This window comes from Fusarium graminearum, chromosome 3 (assembly GCF_000240135.3).
Source record: "Fusarium graminearum PH-1 chromosome 3, whole genome shotgun sequence".
Lineage (NCBI taxonomy): Eukaryota > Fungi > Ascomycota > Sordariomycetes > Hypocreales > Nectriaceae > Fusarium > Fusarium graminearum.
Genome location: NC_026476.1, coordinates 3360110 through 3378739, shown reverse-complemented (window position 1 = coordinate 3378739; position 18630 = coordinate 3360110). Strand labels below are relative to the sequence as shown.

Below are 18630 nucleotides of genomic sequence, written 5' to 3'. Positions count from 1 at the left end.
CATTGCTGTGCCACGTATGTGTTCTATGGGGTTAGAAGACCTATCATATTAAAGTGAATGTTTCTTTTAACAACTTACTTCCTCATAAGATGTTAAGAATTTTGAGTATTCTTTAAGGCTTGGGCTTAGGTTCAGTGACCCAGAAGAATAAATAGGTTAGTGATATCGAGGATCACAGGTACTCGATTTTACATTGTATGCAATCATCACATCACGACAATAAATTCTTGCTTAAAATGATGAAGAATCCATAGAGAGTTTTACGGAAGAACTTTATATGATATAACCTTTAGAAGATTTTTCACGCATCTGACAAGCTGGGCATACCCTGATATATTGAGTTTTTCACACAAGCCAACCTTGCATAAAACACTATGAGTAAGTTGACAATACTTGAATTTTGATTGCAATTTAATGTATACGTCCAACTTTTATATGTGATCACACCGTCTGAAAAATCTTACTTAATTCTTAAAGTCATCAGAACCGTATCGGTGGTCTTGGGCTCTACGTCCTGCACCACGAGGCGATCTGCAGGCATCTGGATACCTTCAAAAATTAAGAGCGCCACCCGGAGAGTTTCTCATGCAGACCCATAAAACTCCAAATCCAACGATCTAAACATCAATACGAAATTGCAATACGAAATCATTGTCAAGTGCCGATACCATGGAAGTTGGTCTTGGTCATTGAGCACGTGTTGTTCTTCCCCGCAATCTGATCGTTGGAGCACTTGCGAGATCCGAGCAACCCGTAGCGAGACTGACTACTTCAACCAAACATAACCCTTCAAGAACAAAGCAAGTCATATCACATTGCAATGAAAGTAAAAAATGTCCAAGAAATAATGGTTTGATCTTTTTATCGAGTGTTGCCTCGTCTATCTTTGCTCTATTGCTCAATCTTCAATGCTAATGTCAAAATTATTTTTCATCCACCACCTATGCCCCGCCACATCCACGACGAGACCTCCCCGTAAACCAGAAACCAACTTGGAACAATCAACGCTCAAACATTCAGATATTCCATGACAGATTCAATAATATGACCCTATCTAAGCCTTGAGGACGGCAGGAGCAGTGCCAACCTTGTTGCGGTTGCGGAAGAACAGAACACCCTTGCCAGCACCCTCGGCCTCAGCGCTGGGCTCAACCCACTGGCACATACGGGCACTGCGGTACATGGCACGAATGAAACCACGGGGACCATCCTGGACGTCGGCACGGTAGTGCTTGCCCATGACAGGCTTGATAGCCTCGGTAGCCTCGTCGGCGTTGTAGAAGGGGATGCTGCTGACGTAGTGGTGGAGGACGTGAGTCTCGATGATACCGTGGAGGAGGTGTCGGCCAATGAAACCCATCTCACGATCGATGGTAGCAGCAGCACCGCGGACAAAGTTCCACTCGTCGTTGGTGTAGTGGGGAAGGGTAGGGTCGGTGTGCTGGAGGAAAGTAATGGCGACTATAAAGGTCAGTATTGATCGTCAAAAATGGAAGGATAGAAGCTTACCGAGCCAGTGGTTGACCCAAAGGTAAGGGACAAAGTACCAGATGGCCATGTTGTAAAAGCCAAACTTCTGGACGAGGAAGTACAGAGCGGTACCCATCAGACCGATACCAATATCACTCAAGACAATGAGCTTAGCATCGCTGTGCTCGTAAAGAGGGCTGCGGGGATCAAAGTGGTTGACACCGCCGCCGAGACCGTTGTGCTTGCCCTTGCCACGGCCCTCCTTCTGACGCTCGTGGTAGTTGTGGCCAGTAACGTTGGTCATGAGGTAGTTGGGCCAGCCGACGAGCTGCTGGAGAACAAGCATGATCAGAGTGAAGACGGGGGTCTCCTCAGTGAGGTGAGCAAGCTCGTGGGTCATCTTGCCGAGACGAGTAGCCTGCTGCTCGCGAGTTCGGGGAACAAAGACCATGTCACGCTCCATGTTTCCGGTAGCCTTGTGGTGCTTTCGGTGGGAGATTTGCCAGCTGAAGTAGGGGACGAGGAGAGAAGAGTGGAGGACCCAGCCGGTGATGTCGTTGATAAGGCGAGAGTCGGAGAAAGCACCGTGGCCACACTCGTGAGCGATGACCCAGAGACCGGTACCGAAAAGACCCTGGAGAACAGTGTAGACAGCCCAGAGACCAGCGCGGGCGGGAGTGCTAGGGATGTACTCGGGGGTCACATAGTTGTACCAGATGCTAAAGGTGGTAGCAAGAAGGACAATGTCGCGGAGGATGTATCCGTATCCCTTGAGAGCGGAGCGCTGGAAGCAGTGCTTGGGGATGGCATTGTAGATCTCCTTGATGGTGAAGTCGGGAACCTCGAACTTGTTGCCATAGGTGTCAAGCATAACACCATATTCGGCCTTGGGCTTGGCGATATCAATCTCGGAAAGAGACGAGAGCGAGGTGGAAGAGGCCGAATGGCGGGGAGAGTCTGAAGGAGAAACGGCAGCAGACTCAGTATCCGTCGCCGTGGTTGAGGTGACGGTGCGTCTAAGAGCAGGGTTCTGCTTGGGCAGAGCCGAAGTTGACGCCATTTTGAAAGAAGGTATACGGCCGACAGAAGAGAAAGTCGAGATGCCGAATGCAAACTGTTCAAGAGGAGAGAAGAAGGGAGGTGGAAGGAAGACGAGTTACGAGATGGCCAACGGGGGCCAAAGTTTTAAAGTAGCTGTCCTACGTGGATGCTTGTCGGCAAAAACGTTTTGTTGGGGGGTACGTGGAGCCTGAAAAAAGGGCAGGTGTAAGTACCTGCCGCAGGCGGGACAGTGGACGAGTAACCTAACCTCTCAGCGTAGCGGCAACACAAAGCAGAGGCGGCGGCGGCGAATGCGGGCGAATAGCCAAAGGTGGAACGATAATGAAGAGACTGATACTCTGTCATTGTCCTGTACATCTACTCCTGTCTCTGGCAAAAAGATCGACAATCCTCAGATGAGACAGGTACAGTAGCAGGTAGGTTTATGCAGCAAGCGATAAGCGAATTTACTTACTACTAGGTTTCTACCATCAACTATTACTCTTTCACGTAGTCATTCTATACAAATCTCTTCAAGTCTTAACAATCTCTGTCTGTAATACAATTGCTTCAATGCAAAGTAAGAAAATAGACGCCCCAATCTAAATCACTAACAAAAAAATCCGTACCCCAGGAAAATGCGCTAGAAAATGGGTCCTGGGCGAACCCACCCCTGGAAGTGGCAATCCATGGCTCCCATGTACCGAAGCAGAACCAGAACCAGAAGCGTCCCGACGGGACAGCCGTCTCATTAGTGGGTGCTTGTCTTGGTTTTACGACAGCTGGCCGTTCTATCCTCAGGGTATCAGAAAAATTGGCCGCTGAGAACATGAGAGACGAAATTAGTAGGTCACTTTGTGTTACTGAAACTATGGCTTTTAGCCTATTTATTTTTGTAACCTAAGACTTAGGATGTCAACTTTTCTGCTACCCAGTAGTCTGTGTCTCGAATCTTGCTGCAAGTTGAGTTGGCTTTTGGGGACTCTCGCAGATGGTGGCTGGCTGAACCGCCAAGTCTGCACTTGCATGGGACATTTTCACAGGTATCCATCCATACTCCAATTAAGCTTCTCAGCTACGGTCATCAGATAAGATGGCTTTCCTGATGGTGTCTACAAGATTTTTTGTTTTCCATTGACATGTCGTTGATCTCAATCTGTATATCCGTGCTGCTATAGAGGGTTGTCAAAGCTCAGACCGTCCCCCAGGTCTGGCCGACTCTGGAACAAAAGAGCGCGCAGTATAACCTTTAAACGACTGACGCCTCCCCAAGTTTCAAGCCTTTGCCATCAACGGACAGTCACTGTGACGAATACCAATACCTCAGCCTCTTTACAGTGGTTCAGATCTTCACACCGCCTGAAGAATGGATCTACTTCCACTAACGGGACCTGGCCGACAGCAACAAGAGTGGCTTATCATGCTCGACTGTGATGCACTGTACAGACGATACGATACACAAAGCTGATGTGTGAAACACAAATGCAGCATCGCCTCTTGATAACAATTGATGGCGTCGAATTAGAGCGTTCAACCGAGACGAGCCTCACTGTCCCAAAGTACCAAAACATACATACAAACTCGAAAAGGTCGCCCCTCCTCCCAAAAGTTCAAATCGGGGGTTCCAGTTGGAAGCTCTTGCGGGTCCCGAGTGGACTCCAAGCTTGCTTAGGGCTGGAGATCATCGACATGTGAATCAGTCATGTATAAACCCTTGGGAGGTACAAACGGGGGGAACCGGGAGTGAACGTCGACGTCGACCACAAGCACCACCTCTTAGCGGCCCAGACCTGACAAGACAGGGCTCCCTTGGCTCCCTTCTAGATCGTGGCTGGCTTTTTTTTTGTTGACGATGCGATGTGAATTGAACACAAAACGATTGGCTATTAAAAGGCGGGAGAAAAAAGCTCAGACAACGGACAAGGAAGATAAATCTGGTTAATTGTTTCCACCCCGGCACCGTTGTGGGGAATGGAGAGTTTGATGGTATCGACAAGAGGTTGTTGATGATAATCGCCTCTCTAGAGCATCGAGATAATTGAACAGACAGCTGACGGTTTTGTCACTTGATGGCTGTGAAGCAACGCATCATGGACTGTCTTTATCGACATGTGAAAGTGCATGTACTCTGTAGATGTTTGGTCATGAACCGAGGTGTGTATGAATGGTCAGCTCGTGCTAAGATAACCTTATGTTTACGGAACGGTCATCCGCAGCACAGTACAGTACAGAGTACGTATCGATATTGCATCGTCACTTGTGGCAGGCCAAGTTTGAGCTGCAGCCAAACCTGGGGAATCAATGACTGCGGCACAGCAAAGCAGAGTATCTGTCACAACTGCATTACCGAACAAATATCCGTCGATAATTGACACTGTTTTAACCGAAACTCAATGGTTGTCAACCAACTCAGGGATGGTGCTTTCAACTGACGATATGAAACTCGGGGATATTTCTCCGACTTGTATTTTCTTCAGTGGGGAACAAAAAGAAAGAAAAGAATCGGATGTTCCGTATACAGCGCACGTTCCATTCATCGTAAAAGGTCCTTATCGATCCATGTCAATTGGAAGAAAGGAAGATGGAATTTTTTCCCCCTTCCGTTCTGTTGGGAATTTTGTTGAGTTAAAGGCGGGACCCCTTGTCTTGGCATCAGTGGTCCAGGGTCGGAGGAAGAAGTGGAGACGTGGGAGGGACTCAGGGAGTTGGTTCCCGATTTGACTGAATGTCCAGTGGCGTAAACAGGGGACTGATATTTGTTTTATTGATTCAAGATACAGGCAGTATCTTGAGTGTTTTTAAATAAAGAATTGACTTATTGTATTCACTGAGCTGGGCTCTACAGTGCAACAGGCAAAGAATATCATCGTCTTTGACTCGCCTCCCTTGTTTCTAGGGTCCAATCGCCCCACGTGTCTGGCCCGCTAGCGGCTCTTTTCCGTTCTTCGCGGCTCAAACCCCCCAAACCCCGCTATTGGATCTCTCCACGGCCCCTCCTTTTTGGCCTTTTTGGAGTCAATTCTAGGTACTTGACAGCAACGACACGACAGTATCATGTCCAATAAGGAATAGAAATGTTGACGTCTGAGCTTTGGAATGTAAAAATAAATATTTTTAAAAGTCCAATTGAAGTAGCAGGCTGGCCTACTGATTTCCTGTTTTGTGTCTCAAGAAGGCAATCTTTCTGATGCTTTGGTATGTCCACTAATACTAGCGATCAGGAACGTATAGTCACTTCATGAATACAACCTTGGACATGATGCAGGATTCTTATCCTCATTGAGTGGAATTACCCGATTTTATCTGGCAGATAAATCTCTTGTCCCTAGCATGCAATAATCCCCAATCCTTCATTCACAGTCAGGTCATGATGGTTCGATCTCGAATATTTATCGGTTCCTAGTATCGTCTTACATACAAGGATTCCAAGTCATTCAACATCTTCTTTGCCAGTCGGTCCCATAGCTCCGGATTTACTCCAGTCCAGCTTTCAGGTTCCAACCCCATCATCTCAATTCTTCTTCTCAACCATATCTTGCACCCTCTTGATTTGTCGAAGTAGGGACATGTTTTGTTGTTGGATCGTCATCCCTTCGAAATCAGCCGTAGTCTCGCGCATTGCTCTGGGCGGTGGTCTGTAAGAGTCCTGGTATCAGCTCTCCCTATAGTGATCTTGTGGTCGGTTCTCACGATATTGGTCGTATCGAGGCGGGTGAGATCTTTCTGGGCTGCGACGGCCATCACTGCGGTATCCAGTGGGGGCGTTTCGCCTCCAAGGGGGTGTAACCCTCTGAAGTCCTCGCCATTCGGTCACATTGTTTCCATAGCTCTTGCCTTCGAGTCCGAGGTCGGCCACGGTAGGCACATCGCAAGGACGGTTATCCAACCGCGGCCTCTTCGCCTGGTCGTGCAACATAGTTTTCGGGATGTTGTCGTTCTCAGATTCCTTCAAGTTACTGGAGCTTGCAGTGTTCCGGTTCGGAAGATCTGAATCTTTCCTCTTCTTTGAGGAATTCCCCTCGCTCTTCTCAAAAAGTTCGCTCTTGACCCCAGCTGTTGGGTTATTAGAGCGGGCGGGTGCTGAAGAAGGCACAGGTGCTGAAGGTGTTGGAGGTGTTGGAGGTGTTGGAATTGTCTGGCGAGCTACAAATGCTGGAGGAGCTGACCCTCGCACAGAAGGCCCATCTGAAGGAATATTGAAGCTAATGCGCTCTCGCGAGTCTGCAAACTCGCTATCATGCTGATTACCCCCAGGTTCCATACGTCTTGCAACTCCAGTCGGACCATCCAAGTACTGCGAGATGGCAGTGTGCAGCCCAGGCTGGAGCTTCACGACCATCGACATGACAACTTCCGACTCACAAGTTTGGCTTTCATCTCTCTGAGCCGCCTTAAACTGAGTCTGTAGCTCCTTGATAGCATTGTCACAGTCCTTCAAGGAGCTATGACTCGGGAGAAAGGTAGGTTGAGAAAGTCTCTGTAGTTCGTCACGACGCTCCTTCAAACTGTTGGTGATCCATCCGTCCACCTCATTTCTGACCGTTTCCTTCAGTTTGTCTTCTACAAACTCAGGTATTATGGTGTTTGTAAAGTATCCACTGTGTATCTTGCAAAACCGCCGCGCAAAGACCAAGTTCCATTGGTCTATGGCGGTTTCGAGTTCAGGCTGTGCTTGCGATACCGCGGGCAATCTGTTGTCCTTGAGGTAGGAACGCCGAGCTTGGCACCAATTCTCAACAGCTCGGTGTGCTTCTTTCCACTCTTTAAATTTGCCTTTGGTGAGTGGCATTCGCTCCAGCATTTCCAGTACTCGGCTCCAAAAAGGTTCTTGGTCTGCATGTTGTGCAGGAGGCATGGATAGATATCGTTCTTTCAAGGATAGACATTGCTCCAGTGTCTTGATCTTGAATGCATCGCCGTAATAAGATCTTCCCGTGTCGCTTGTTCGAGAGCGCTCCGAGGCGGAAGACCGAAAGCTGGAATTGGCTCCTGCACGGGGCGGGTCGACAGGATTACTGCTTGAAAATACCGGAAGCGGTTGAGAATTATATGTGAACGGATTCCAATTCTTCCTTTGGGCTGTGTTTTTGGACATGACTTGTGTCTCTCCCGGCGCTGTGGGAGGTTGTTCGAATTTGGTTGGCTGTTCTCGTGATGGAGTATTGGGGGCGTCATAGGGCACAGGGCAGTAGGTGAAGCACTCAAGCCGACAAAATCAAGTGGTGCTTTTCTCTTGTGTTTGTGTTTATCCTTCGTGATCTTGTCTTTGTCTCTGTCTCTTTCCTTCATTGTCAGCTTCGGTGTTTTGTTCATGTTTTATTGAGGCAGGAGCGATGTGCAAATCAGCAGTTCTGGTGAAATGCCGTGACAGGAGCAACAATAAAAGATTTGGAATGATGAAGTTTGGGTACAAATCCGCCAGTTCTTTCATTTTCTTGCAAGGCGAAAGACTGTTGAGGGTGAAGAGTTTGCATCCGATGGTGATTGTTTGGCAGTGCCTCACGAGGGGCAGTAGAAAACTCGACTCCGGAAGCCTGAGAAATAATCCATTTAGGCCAGTGCACGCAGATTTAGGTGTAATTCAGTGCAATTCTGCAATATTAGGCCCTAGATTTTCTACCATTCCATCATTCAACAGTGTTCAAGAAGAGAATGCTTGGTGCCCGCGTCGCAGGCCGCAACGCCAGTCAGAATGCAACTATAGCAACGGCAACCAGAAAGTCCTTGTATGCCAAGTATTACTTAGAGAAAATTCCAAGTCCATTCAGTGATCTATCTCACATGCATGATCTTAATATCCACGTCTCGAATACTCTATCCGTCCACTCTATTATCATCTCCTCGGTTCTCATCCCCTCAGTTCTCATCCTAGCACATTACCATACCAGAATTTCTAGCCATTTACTGTTGATCATTCCAAAGATGCTTACCAATACCTTGGGCTAGAACGGTGTCTCCAACTTGGCTATGACTTCTTTCCTCTAGTCCTTTTGAACAGCAACAACAGCTTCTGGGGCGTATCCAGGGCCTCAAAATCGGCCGTGTTCTCTCGGAAGCGAGACGGTGATCTGCCCTCGCGCTGTATCTGATCGAAATTTCGTGCGCTACGAGACGCGCTTCGCTTAATGGCAAACGAATTGTTGGCGGGAGCTGGATCGGGAGTCATGAACAGACCGGGCGACTCGCCAAATAGCGGTACTGGAGGCCTAGGAGCAGCACCAGAGACATCTCTTGTTCCCTCTTGTTTGCTCACTGCTGGACTATAAGTCAGGCTGGTAGCCTGTGAGCGCTGGCTATTGATGGTACTCGGTTGTGTTGCTGGAGATGATTGCTTTGCCAAGCTTGAGCTGAACAACTCATCCAATGAGGGGAAGTATGAAGAAGTTGACGAAGCTGGACTGTGTGTGAGTCCAGGTGCGGGTTTGATCATGCAACGTCTCTTGCTACTTGCTCTAGTCGGGGTGCTGGGAGGTTCCAAATGCCTCTTCTTGTCGTTAGACATATCCCCCGATTTTCCTTTCGGGGTCTCTTCGAGTTCTATAACCTTGCGTGAGGTCTCAAGATGACCAGTAGCTTGTTGAGGGTCATCAGAGCTACCATTTGGCATGTTCGGGTGTCTGTCCAAAGGACTGAGCACGCGACTGTGCTTTTCTTTCTCCAGTTTTGCAGACCGTACAGACGCCAAATATTTTCCTTCATATCTGTGAAGCTGGACCATTATTGCCCGCGTGGTAAATGGAGTGCAACGTTCGATAGAAGGCAAGATCTTATCTTCCTCATCGACATCATCCGAATCGTCTTCGTCAGGAATCATAACCACATCTTCATCGTCTATCCCCGGTTCTTCTTCCTCTTGGCCCTCTCTGTCGTTCATTTGCAAGTCTTTGCTTTTTTCTTCACGGTTCTCTCCAGCGGCGATGTGAGCCAAATGCTCGCGAAGGCACGTCTCTAGTCCTGGCTCCAAGTCCAGCGCCAACGACATGGCAGCTTCAGTCTTTCGTTTCATTGGGGAGTTCTTTGACATTGCTTTCAATCTCTTCTGAAGGAATTGGACGTAAGCCAAGTACACCTCTGGAGAGCTGTCCGCTTTTAGCAGTGGGAGACGAGTCAAAGACTCCAACTCGGCCTCCCGTTCCTGCAGCATTGTTTCTATCTGTCCCAACACTTTCTCTTCGATAAGGGACTGGACTTTGTCTTGCACCGCGGGCCAAATTTCACTCTCAAAATCCGCTGTTGGGAGTCGGGAATGAACGTTAGGAGGCTCAGGCTCAGGCTCAGGCTCAGGCTCAGGTTGCGGTTGCCTAGGATATTTGGTAATCACAGCAAGAGGTCGATGCTCGACAGGCTGGATATCGCCTCGCTGCGGCCTTCGTCGATTGAGATCAAACTTGAAAAGTTAGTGGATGACTGAAACGTTTCATGACCTCGACAACCAAAGTGCAACAGCTTAGATGCAGCATTGACTTACCTGACAGATGCTATCGCTTACAGATTGCTGGCTGCTGGGAGGCTGCCACTGAAATGACCCTCCATTCATCGAAGTCGTCGTGCTAGACCGTGCATCCTATGCATTCTGGTTTCCCGTGACTCTACCAAAAACTTCTGGTATCTGATATGCGATACCCGATCCGCGTCGCAGAGATGGTTGGTGATAGTTGCCTTGAGATTTGGCCAACTTGTCATCATGAAACCCAGTCCCTTTTTCTCTGATAGTAAGACTCGGTTCGCGTATCGGGAAACCCATTCGCCGTTCTGGAGAAAAAAGAGAGGTTTGGTCAGCTCTTATGGGGGAAGGGGTGCCAGGAGCCAGGTAACGACCCATCCAAAAGTCGCTATCCTCCCTGGTCTGACGAGATATCGGAGTAGGTGAAGTTCCAAAGTCACTGAATGCACGATAGCTGAATTTGGGAGATTCCTCGGTCGCCTTTTCTTTGGACGGTGACCTGGGAGATCTCATCGTGGGCAAACTGTGATGTGGTCAAGATAGCAAAATGCCATTAATCGGTGCAGCGTAGAATCTTTATATGAATGAGAGGGAGATGAGTGAACAAAATTTTGGTCGGCCAAAATATTTCGAAGTGGATGGAAGGATCGTCAAGCCTCGTGTGGTGAATTGTTTGCAGTGTAAGGCAGCTGGTGATGATTAATAGCCCACCCTCAGCTAAAGCTCAGGGCGCAATAAAACAAAGAAGAGCACAAGGGATAATTAAAAAAAAAAAAAAAAAAAAAAAAAATATTAAGCTGGAGTGACTTGATTTCGTTGTTTATGGTTTCAGTGGCCGTTTTCCAGTGCCTTGACGTGGCTGGACTGTGTGACAATAACAGAGAACTCGCCTTAAGCACATCAAGCTTGTTACAACTTTAAAAAAAGAGGTTGCCCTGCATCGAGTCATACAAAGTAGGGCATAAACGCAACCTTCAAACATAAAGTTCATAGGTGTTCAACTTCTTCTCTTTGCTAATATTTGCAGCTATTTCATTTTCTATTTATTTATGCCATCCGCCAAACATCAAGCGCATCCACGGGATACGATGCCTTGCCATGCTTTCTTTACGAGGTTCTAGCAAAATATACCCAGCATAACATGCCCTCAATCTTCTTTTACCATTTAGCCCATCGCTCATAACACCATCACGAACAAGACAAACGCCATTCTCAATCACTACCAAGGTACCAGTGCGCCGTCGGTATCGATCACAGACTTCAGTCGCTGCGGCATAAAGTTGACCCACATGTTGAGCCGCTCCATGTCAAAGGTTGCCCAAGCGTCGCGAACCATCTTCTGGAGCGTCTCGTCCTCCCAGTCCTTGGGTGAATCCATCGTCCACTGCTTGTACGCAGGCCAGAGAGTGTCGAGGGGGCTCAGGTCGGGGCTGTCGCCGCAGTTGTAGTAGTATCGCAGATTGTGCTCGTCCTTCCACTGCTGGACCAAGTTGACTTTGCTAGCAGCACCGTGGGCAAAGGCCTCACAGTCCTCCTCGAGAATGAAGCTCTGCGGGCCGGTGCTGTTGAGCCATGGCTTGACTGTCTTTTCGAGGATGTGGTCCTTGTACTCCTGCATGGTCATGACACCCGTACAATTGGGGCTTGTTGAGTCTTCGTAGAAGACGGTGTCGCTCTTGAACCCATAACCCACGGCGACCCAAGCATGGGCCTTTCGCAAGTCGCGTGGCCAGTCAGCCTCGGGTTTGGTGGTGCAGCCGTCGCAAACTCGCTCGCCGGGTCGAGGAATGAGACGCATCTTTCCATCAAGGCCGAATCCAAAGTGCAGCTCTATACTGAATCGGACAGCTCTCCAGTCTTCGGGTTGCTGGTACGCCTCCAGCATGCGCCGGGCATACTCAACTCGCTTCTCACGAGCCTTCTTGTGCACCCAGGTGCGTGGGCATAGCAGACATCGTCGGTAGCCGAGCGTACCCATAGTTCTGTGCAGAGTCCTTGGGTTCACGTCGACCTCGACACCAGCCTCCTTGGCCAGGCCGTGCCAGTTCAGGTTTACGTTGACATAGTTGTCGTCCCACAGGATCTTCTCCATCTTTTGCTGATCCTCTTCGGAGATCTTGAGGGGTCTCCCGCGCGTCTCCTCCCATTCGGGGTCATTGCGCTTGGACGCGGGGACACTCAGCGCGGCGTAACCCTGAGAGCGAGACAGGTCAAAGTGCCTGAAGATGGCTGACTTGTTGACGGGGAGGCCCTGGGACTCGAGGTACGAGATGGTGCCTCGAACCATGGCCTTCTTGGGGGTGTCCCCATGCTTATATCCGGCTGGCATTCTGAACGAGTGTCGTGTCGCGTCGCCCCAAACTAGGATGCTTTTTTCACGGTGTAAGTGGGTGGAGAGAATGACTGGGACGGTGGTGTTTGAATGTTTTTGTCTGCTCTCGTTGTTTGCGCGGTACGTGGTGAGGGGTCAAAAGTTGAACGTGATCACGTGGTATTTCATTCGTGTCACCTAAGAGGTTGGTGTTTGCCCGGCTGGGGTCTAGGACGACCTGGGATAGCTAGCCTCTTTCCACAATGTCATGACATGGTTCTGTTTTGAGAGGTGCTATCTAACTTGTTGACATTTCCTCCCTGTAATAACAACGACATTCTTCAGTCAAGGGCAAATGCTAAAGCTCTTGACCTTTGGAGTATGTCTTCAATGTCGACGTGATACCAGACGCGATTGATGAGGGATAAACAAGATGAAACAGGAAGCACTAGCCATCATGATTGGGAGCTTTGTTTCATTCAAAGGTATTGTTGTCTGTCATGAACTTATTTTGTTTGCATGACACAAGGCTGAAACATCATGTATTATTCTTACCTTGCACCATGACTGAGTTTTCTGATGTGATAAATTAGTGTCCAGTAGTCCAGCTCAACACGACTTGAATAGGCCTGTACTCCTCGTGTCTCCATGATTATTTAAAACCAGTTGGTAGTGAATTGAGTCCAAGCTTCATCTATGCGTGTAGGTTGAGTTTGTCAACGGTGAAACGGCTGTACAACTGGTGATCCGTTACAACAACCGCAATGTCTCGGCACTTTGAGTTCTGGATCAAGTACGTACTCGAAAATTCAGTTACATCCAAAGTCTTCATCTTCATCTTCGGCATCGACATCGACCAATTCATAAAACACATCTGATCATCAAAATATATTGATTCAAAATCTCGTTGCCCAATCATGGCCAACGGCAATTACGAAGATAATAACACCGCTCTATAACCTCTCCAAATATTTCATAAACATTCCCTCTGCATCCCATCCAAGATCCAAAGTCCGTGTAATAAACGCCATGAAAATGGAGTCGATATGTTTTCCCCATCTATACCAAATGTACGGCTTGAGAACCAAGCAAACCCCGAGACCAAGAGCCTTTCCAAAACGGTGGCCCATTACAAACGCCTAAGCTTTTCCTGCCTCACGGACTGACGTCATGAATTTGTCCTCGGCACCCACTTCGCCAGCAACTCTGACGGAAGAGACCTTGGCATTTCTTTCGTTAAGGATCGTCTTGACCTCTTCAGCCGTTTTGGCGCCAAGTAGCGTCATCTCGCGGCTGAGAAGAAGCGCTACGGCAGCTCGAATCAAAAGGGCATCGCCTTCAAAGACGTACACATCCCATAGTCGGGCTGCTTCGTCGATAGCGAGATGTTGTGTGAATACGGCTGTCAAAATCCCCGACAGGGATTGCTCGAGTTCGGCAGTTGGAATCTTTTTTGTAAGGTGTGCGTGGAGAGGGGCGGACTTGAGAGATAGCGTCTGCATGACAAGGTTGAATGCGGAAGCTTGTGCGCCTGGGTCACCGGTGTAAAAGGACAGAGGTAATGGGCGGTTGAGCACGTTAGCGAGTGCGACGAATGCGGACGGGACATCGGGTAGGTTGAGGAGCAGCAAGGCAGCAATTGTCTGACGGACTTGGTTAGTATTTCGAGTATCACAAGGTGGCTGAGGGTTTACTTACATTGCAACCCCGAACATAACCAATGTCACTCCTGTACATGGCATAGGCACTCAGGACGTCGACAAGACTCTGGTGCAAAGGCCCCTCAACGTCGAAAATCCGGAGATCCTGCCATGTGTTGTGTGAGGCATCTTTGCGAATTTCTTGGAACCACTTTGCCCTTCTGGCATCCTCCGCATCGCCCTTGTCGTCCTTGACTCTGGTCTCGATTTCTTGGGCTCTCGCAAGAGCTGCCTTGAACGATGTTTCCGACAGACCGAGTTCGTTACCGATCGCTCGACCCCAGATAACACCTCGACTGCGGGGCGCGATGCCCTTCCACCAGAGTTCTCTTGTCCTGCGCTCTCGAATGGCCTCATTCCATCGTGGAATCACGTCCCTCTCCCAGATTTGCATCAGATTGTCGGCTGTGCTATCTCGTCCTTCGACCTTGGCTCTTCGGGAGGCTTCGCGTCGCTCTTCAGCCTTTACGCTAGCTGCCATCATTTTCTGGTATTCCTTTAAGTGTCGGCGTTCCTCAGCAGGATCCTTGGGCGGCAACCATGATGGACGCGTTCGGCTCAAGACAGCTTCCTTTTCCTTGGAAACAGGGAGAGGGTCGATCATAATGTTGGTCTTGCGAAGAGGTGGTAGCTCAGGTGTTGATCTGACGCGCTGCTTCTTTTCGTACATGTCGGCAGAACGTCGAGACGCATTCCAGGTGTTGGGGCGTTGATTCGCAGGGCGTTTGATGTGTTTCTCTACCAGCTCATCGGCGTGCTCTTCGAGCTTTTCGGTTAAGGTCTTGGCTTCAGCATTCAGTTCCGCCAGTGCTGCGTTCCAGCTATGAGCTCGTGTTTGGGCAGGACTACGAGGAGCGTCGACTTTCCAAGTTGGCGAACGGAGAGAGCCCGAGGCTTGTGCTACAGCAGGTGTTCCGTTTCCGACACTTCGAACCCGTTCCTTGGATCGATTCGGGGAGGGAGACGTGGACGCAGGTCTGCTGGGTGTTCGCTCCTGCATAGGTCGGGGAGACAGCGGCACGTTATCGAGAAACATGCCATCTGGAATATCGTCACCGTCGTCCTCATCACATTCTCGTTCGAGGTCGGTAAAAGACTTGCGCTCGCGAGCGGTCTGCCAGCTGCTTCGACGGGGCTTAGCAGCGAAACTAGGTTCTCTCGGATCTCTCGGGTTCAGTGACGAAGCAGGACTAGGGCTTCGTCGTCGATTGAATGTGAGAGAGGCCGAGGACGGGCTGGTCAAGGTCTTGGGGCGCGTGGCAGAAAGGGGCTCTGTCAATGCGCTGAGGTTGGTGCTTCGGGGGTTGGAGGTATATACGTTCGTCTCGAGAGTTGGGAAGGGCGGTCGAGCTTTAGAAGGAGTTTTGCCAGCTACAAGAGATCGACTCGAGTGAGCCTTGGGGAGACTGGGGCGAACGTCGACTTTTGATGGGCTTTTGAGAGTGACGCTGTCGTCGTCAAGACCAATTTCTTCGAAATGGCCAATGTCAGCCATGACACTAGCATCGTCGCTGTCATAAGATTGGAAAGATGAGGTCTTTGAGCTCTTCGAGGTTGTCATTCCTGGGGGAGAGTCGGGACCGGGGAGAGCACTGCCGATATCAAGCGTGCGAATCATTGTCGCATAACCCGGAGGAACAAAAAAGTATTAAACGAGAAGGGACTCTGTCGACTTGCCCGAGGGCCCTCAAAAAACAATGTTGGTGTCGCAATGGTTGGTTTGTACAGGTGCTTGGGGTATGGATCGGCTTTACTGGATCGTAGCTTGTGATATCGTTGATTACTGTTCCAGGCAGACTCGCTTCTGTTTTGTTCGACTGTGCCGTCCTTGGCTTTTCTTTGTCTGATATGGCGGCAACCGTTGTTATGGACAAGAAGGAGTCGAGCTGTTTCAAGATTGCCGGGGTAGGAGTCGATTACCAAATAACCGGGCCAAAAGAAGTAGTACTAGAGCGATTCGGGATCGAAAAAGGGACAAAAAGCGAGGGTATGAAGCGAAGGTTGAATGTTGTTTTGATGGTTCGAGGGGATTCAATCGATCAACGATAGACTGGGGGTCGGATGGGTGGTAGGTGGTTGAAGAGAGGAATAAAAGACAATGCTATAGTGCTCTTATCCAGAGGTAAACAAGATTTTGCAACCCCAGACGGCGGTAACAATAAGCGGTCGCGGCCGGGATGACGAGAATATTACCCAAAATTAAGCGCGGGATTGAATGAAGTGGCCTCCAAAACAAAGGGGGGGTTGATGATTGATTAGTTCTAAAGTTGAAGGGTTTGAGACAAGAAAGAATGAAAAAGGATGATATGATGAGTAGTAGAGAGACAAGAAGAAGAAAATGGGTTCTAGGAAATCAAGGAGAGGTTGAGATGTAAGAGTGAGAGAGGGGGAAAGGAAAAAACGAGTGAGATTCAAGCATCAAGGCAAGGAAAGTCAAGATTCGAATCAAGTCAATCAACAAGTCAAAGATACCAAGACCAACAAGTTAAACCGGGAAGTGGATGACGATCCCCAAACGAGAGAGAGGAGAGAGATGATCCCACCCACAGTTTAGACAGCAAAAAAAAGAAAGATGGGATGCTTGTAGTGTCGCATACAAAAATAGCCTCAAAGTGACATTGGTTTTATTTGCAGATGTGGGTTCTGCATGGGTATCTCGACATGGCCTTATCGAGCCAAGCCACTGCCAGGGGGCTGACACTGTGAACCTTGTTTTGTTACAGTGCAGTACCTCCCTAAAAACCTTTTGGTCTACAGTGTCAATTTGGTCTGTCCCCCCTGTCGCTTTAATCTCGGCCGCATAACCCGCGTCTAATAAACAAGGACAACCAGTCATGGCTTAACAACCGCGAGGCCTCAACTTTTTGCATCTCGCTACAGAGAACAAAACTCATTCATACCAAAGTTAATTCGACACGGGAGAAAAACAAGCAATCTCGCGCCCCATTTCTTTTTCCCAGAGCCCTACAATCCTTGGGCTTGGGCTTGGCCGCTTGGCCGTTTGGGCATGGCCCCTCTGTGGTTTTCTACAGCAACGGTCATCTTGTCTCATTTGTTAATAATAAAGGGATCCAAACAATTAATTGTGTTGAGGCGAGGCTTTCCTACGCCCTGTTCCTTTGTTAACTATACTGTCCTTTGCCTTGTGTGATCATCTCCTCCAAAATGTGACGTGCTCATTACATTGACCAAATATAGGCAGCTAGTACTACTGATCTGCTTCTCCATCGCATGGATATCATCTCGATCGCCTCTTTAAAGATCCCCCTTTCGATACCCACAGCTTGTTCCACCTCCGGACATCCTTCGCTGCCTGTCAATATCCGCTCGCACTTTGGCCATCAAATCTTCTCCATCGTAATCGGAATCGGATTCCTCGGATGATGACTTGCCTTCCTCGTCGGTATCGCCAGGGATCAGGAATGCATCCACACCTTGAGGAAGCTTCTTTGACTTCTTCTGACACTTTTCCTTATTCGTATCGCTGGCATCTAAAAATGCTTCTTCAACACCTTGTCGACGATCCTTTGTCTTGTGCTTTTTCTTCTCGCGTTTATGCGGCTTATTCGTAACAGCATTCTTCCGGGCCTTTCGCTTTCGTCTGTCATCAGCATTGCGCATCGCCTCCTCCACAAAAGTCTCCAGTGCCTTCTTCTTTGCGGTAAAGAGCGGGACAGGGGAGCCTGCGATCGATGATAGCTTCATCGTGAGATTGTACCAAAAATTGCTGTATTGTCTCTCGGTCTTGATGCCTCTATGCTTCAGTTCCGAGGCCACAGCACGTGTCTCGCGTTTGCCCAGAGAAGGACTTGCACTCCAGTCCACGTCCCAGTTGTACTTTTGATTTGAGTCGTTATCCTCAAATGTGAATCCGTGACCAGCAGCTGATTTCTTCTCAAAAGTGGCAACGGTGGGTTTGATGGCATGCTCCGAAACACCATCTCGAATAACTTGAGGCATGATCTCTTGGTTAGGGAAGGAGGGTTTGGTCCAATTTCTATTTGGGACTGGCACCAGTTGCTCTTCTTCGAGTCTCTTTTGGTATTCGCCTTCAGACTTTTCTGTATCTGTATCATCCTGGTCATTAACCCTGTTGGGCCTCCGAGTCTTGCGGGATAGAGGCGTTGAGCGTGCGAATTGTCGCTCCGTACCCTGTTTCATCTGCTTTTCAAGCTTGTGGCGTTTGGTCTTGGTGACTCGCACATCAGTGGCACACTGCTCTTTGGGCGTGACTGACTTCTGAGTCTGGCCCATGGCTGGCTGTGTAGGCAACTTCGAAGGTGTTTCCTGTTTGATGATTTCTGGTTTTAACCACTCTTCAACTCGACATGAACGTTCATCTCCCGAACCGTCCTCGTCGGAGCTTTGTGGTTCTGCCTTAATTAACTTCTGAGTGCGGTTGACTCGCTCGGTAGGTGGCTTTGAGGGAGTCCCCTGGTCAGATGCAGCATCCTCTGCTGCAGTCTCGTCGATGATAGATGTCAAAGGTTCCAATTCTTTTCCTAGATTTATTGTCAGTCTTGCGCATTGTCGCGACAATTGTCGTACTTACTCTGTCGAAGCCACTGAGAAGGTTTTGGGAGTGGAGTCAAAGGTCGGTAAATGTTTCTGGGCTGAGATGATTTCCAATCTTTAGATCGGAGATCTGCCAATGTCAATCTCCT

At 48.9% G+C, this 18630-nt stretch overlaps 7 protein-coding genes across 7 annotated transcripts; 1 reads left to right on the top strand and 6 right to left on the bottom strand.

The window, feature by feature from the left end:
• Positions 1 to 834: 834 nt before the first annotated feature.
• On the bottom strand, positions 835 to 2598 carry FGSG_05784 (uncharacterized protein). The gene is made up of 2 exons (XM_011326073.1): positions 1510 to 2598; positions 835 to 1461 (listed from the first exon to the last, which is right to left on the bottom strand). Exons 1-2 carry the CDS (start codon positions 2528 to 2530, stop codon positions 1055 to 1057), a joined length of 1428 nt encoding a protein of 475 aa, XP_011324375.1. The 5' UTR covers positions 2531 to 2598; the 3' UTR covers positions 835 to 1054.
• Positions 2599 to 4812: 2214 nt separating this feature from the next.
• FGSG_12812 (uncharacterized protein) lies at positions 4813 to 5232 on the top strand (the record flags this gene model as incomplete). Its single annotated transcript, XM_011326072.1, has 1 exon — positions 4813 to 5232. The coding sequence occupies one exon, from the start codon at positions 4813 to 4815 to the stop codon at positions 5230 to 5232; it is 420 nt and encodes a 139-aa protein (XP_011324374.1).
• A 931-nt stretch (positions 5233 to 6163) lies between these two features.
• FGSG_05783 (uncharacterized protein) lies at positions 6164 to 7824 on the bottom strand (the record flags this gene model as incomplete). The annotated part of the gene is made up of 2 exons (XM_011326071.1): positions 6164 to 7526; positions 7610 to 7824. The coding sequence occupies 2 exons, from the start codon at positions 7822 to 7824 to the stop codon at positions 6164 to 6166; spliced, it is 1578 nt and encodes a 525-aa protein (XP_011324373.1).
• Positions 7825 to 8476: 652 nt separating this feature from the next.
• Positions 8477 to 10468, bottom strand: FGSG_05782 (uncharacterized protein; the record flags this gene model as incomplete). Its single annotated transcript, XM_011326070.1, has 3 exons — positions 8477 to 9898; positions 9980 to 10075; positions 10112 to 10468. The coding sequence occupies 3 exons, from the start codon at positions 10466 to 10468 to the stop codon at positions 8477 to 8479; spliced, it is 1875 nt and encodes a 624-aa protein (XP_011324372.1).
• Positions 10469 to 11095: 627 nt separating this feature from the next.
• FGSG_05781 (uncharacterized protein) lies at positions 11096 to 12365 on the bottom strand. The gene has a single exon (XM_011326069.1). It carries the CDS (start codon positions 12282 to 12284, stop codon positions 11175 to 11177), a length of 1110 nt encoding a protein of 369 aa, XP_011324371.1. The 5' UTR covers positions 12285 to 12365; the 3' UTR covers positions 11096 to 11174.
• Positions 12366 to 13141: 776 nt separating this feature from the next.
• Positions 13142 to 15584, bottom strand: FGSG_05780 (uncharacterized protein; the record flags this gene model as incomplete). The annotated part of the gene is made up of 2 exons (XM_011326068.1): positions 13142 to 13909; positions 13965 to 15584. 2 exons carry the CDS (start codon positions 15582 to 15584, stop codon positions 13406 to 13408), a joined length of 2124 nt encoding a protein of 707 aa, XP_011324370.1. The 3' UTR covers positions 13142 to 13405.
• Positions 15585 to 17221: 1637 nt separating this feature from the next.
• On the bottom strand, positions 17222 to 18220 carry FGSG_12811 (uncharacterized protein; the record flags this gene model as incomplete). The annotated part of the gene is made up of 1 exon (XM_011326067.1): positions 17222 to 18220. The coding sequence occupies one exon, from the start codon at positions 18218 to 18220 to the stop codon at positions 17222 to 17224; it is 999 nt and encodes a 332-aa protein (XP_011324369.1).
• Between the last annotated feature and the right edge of the window lie 410 nt (positions 18221 to 18630).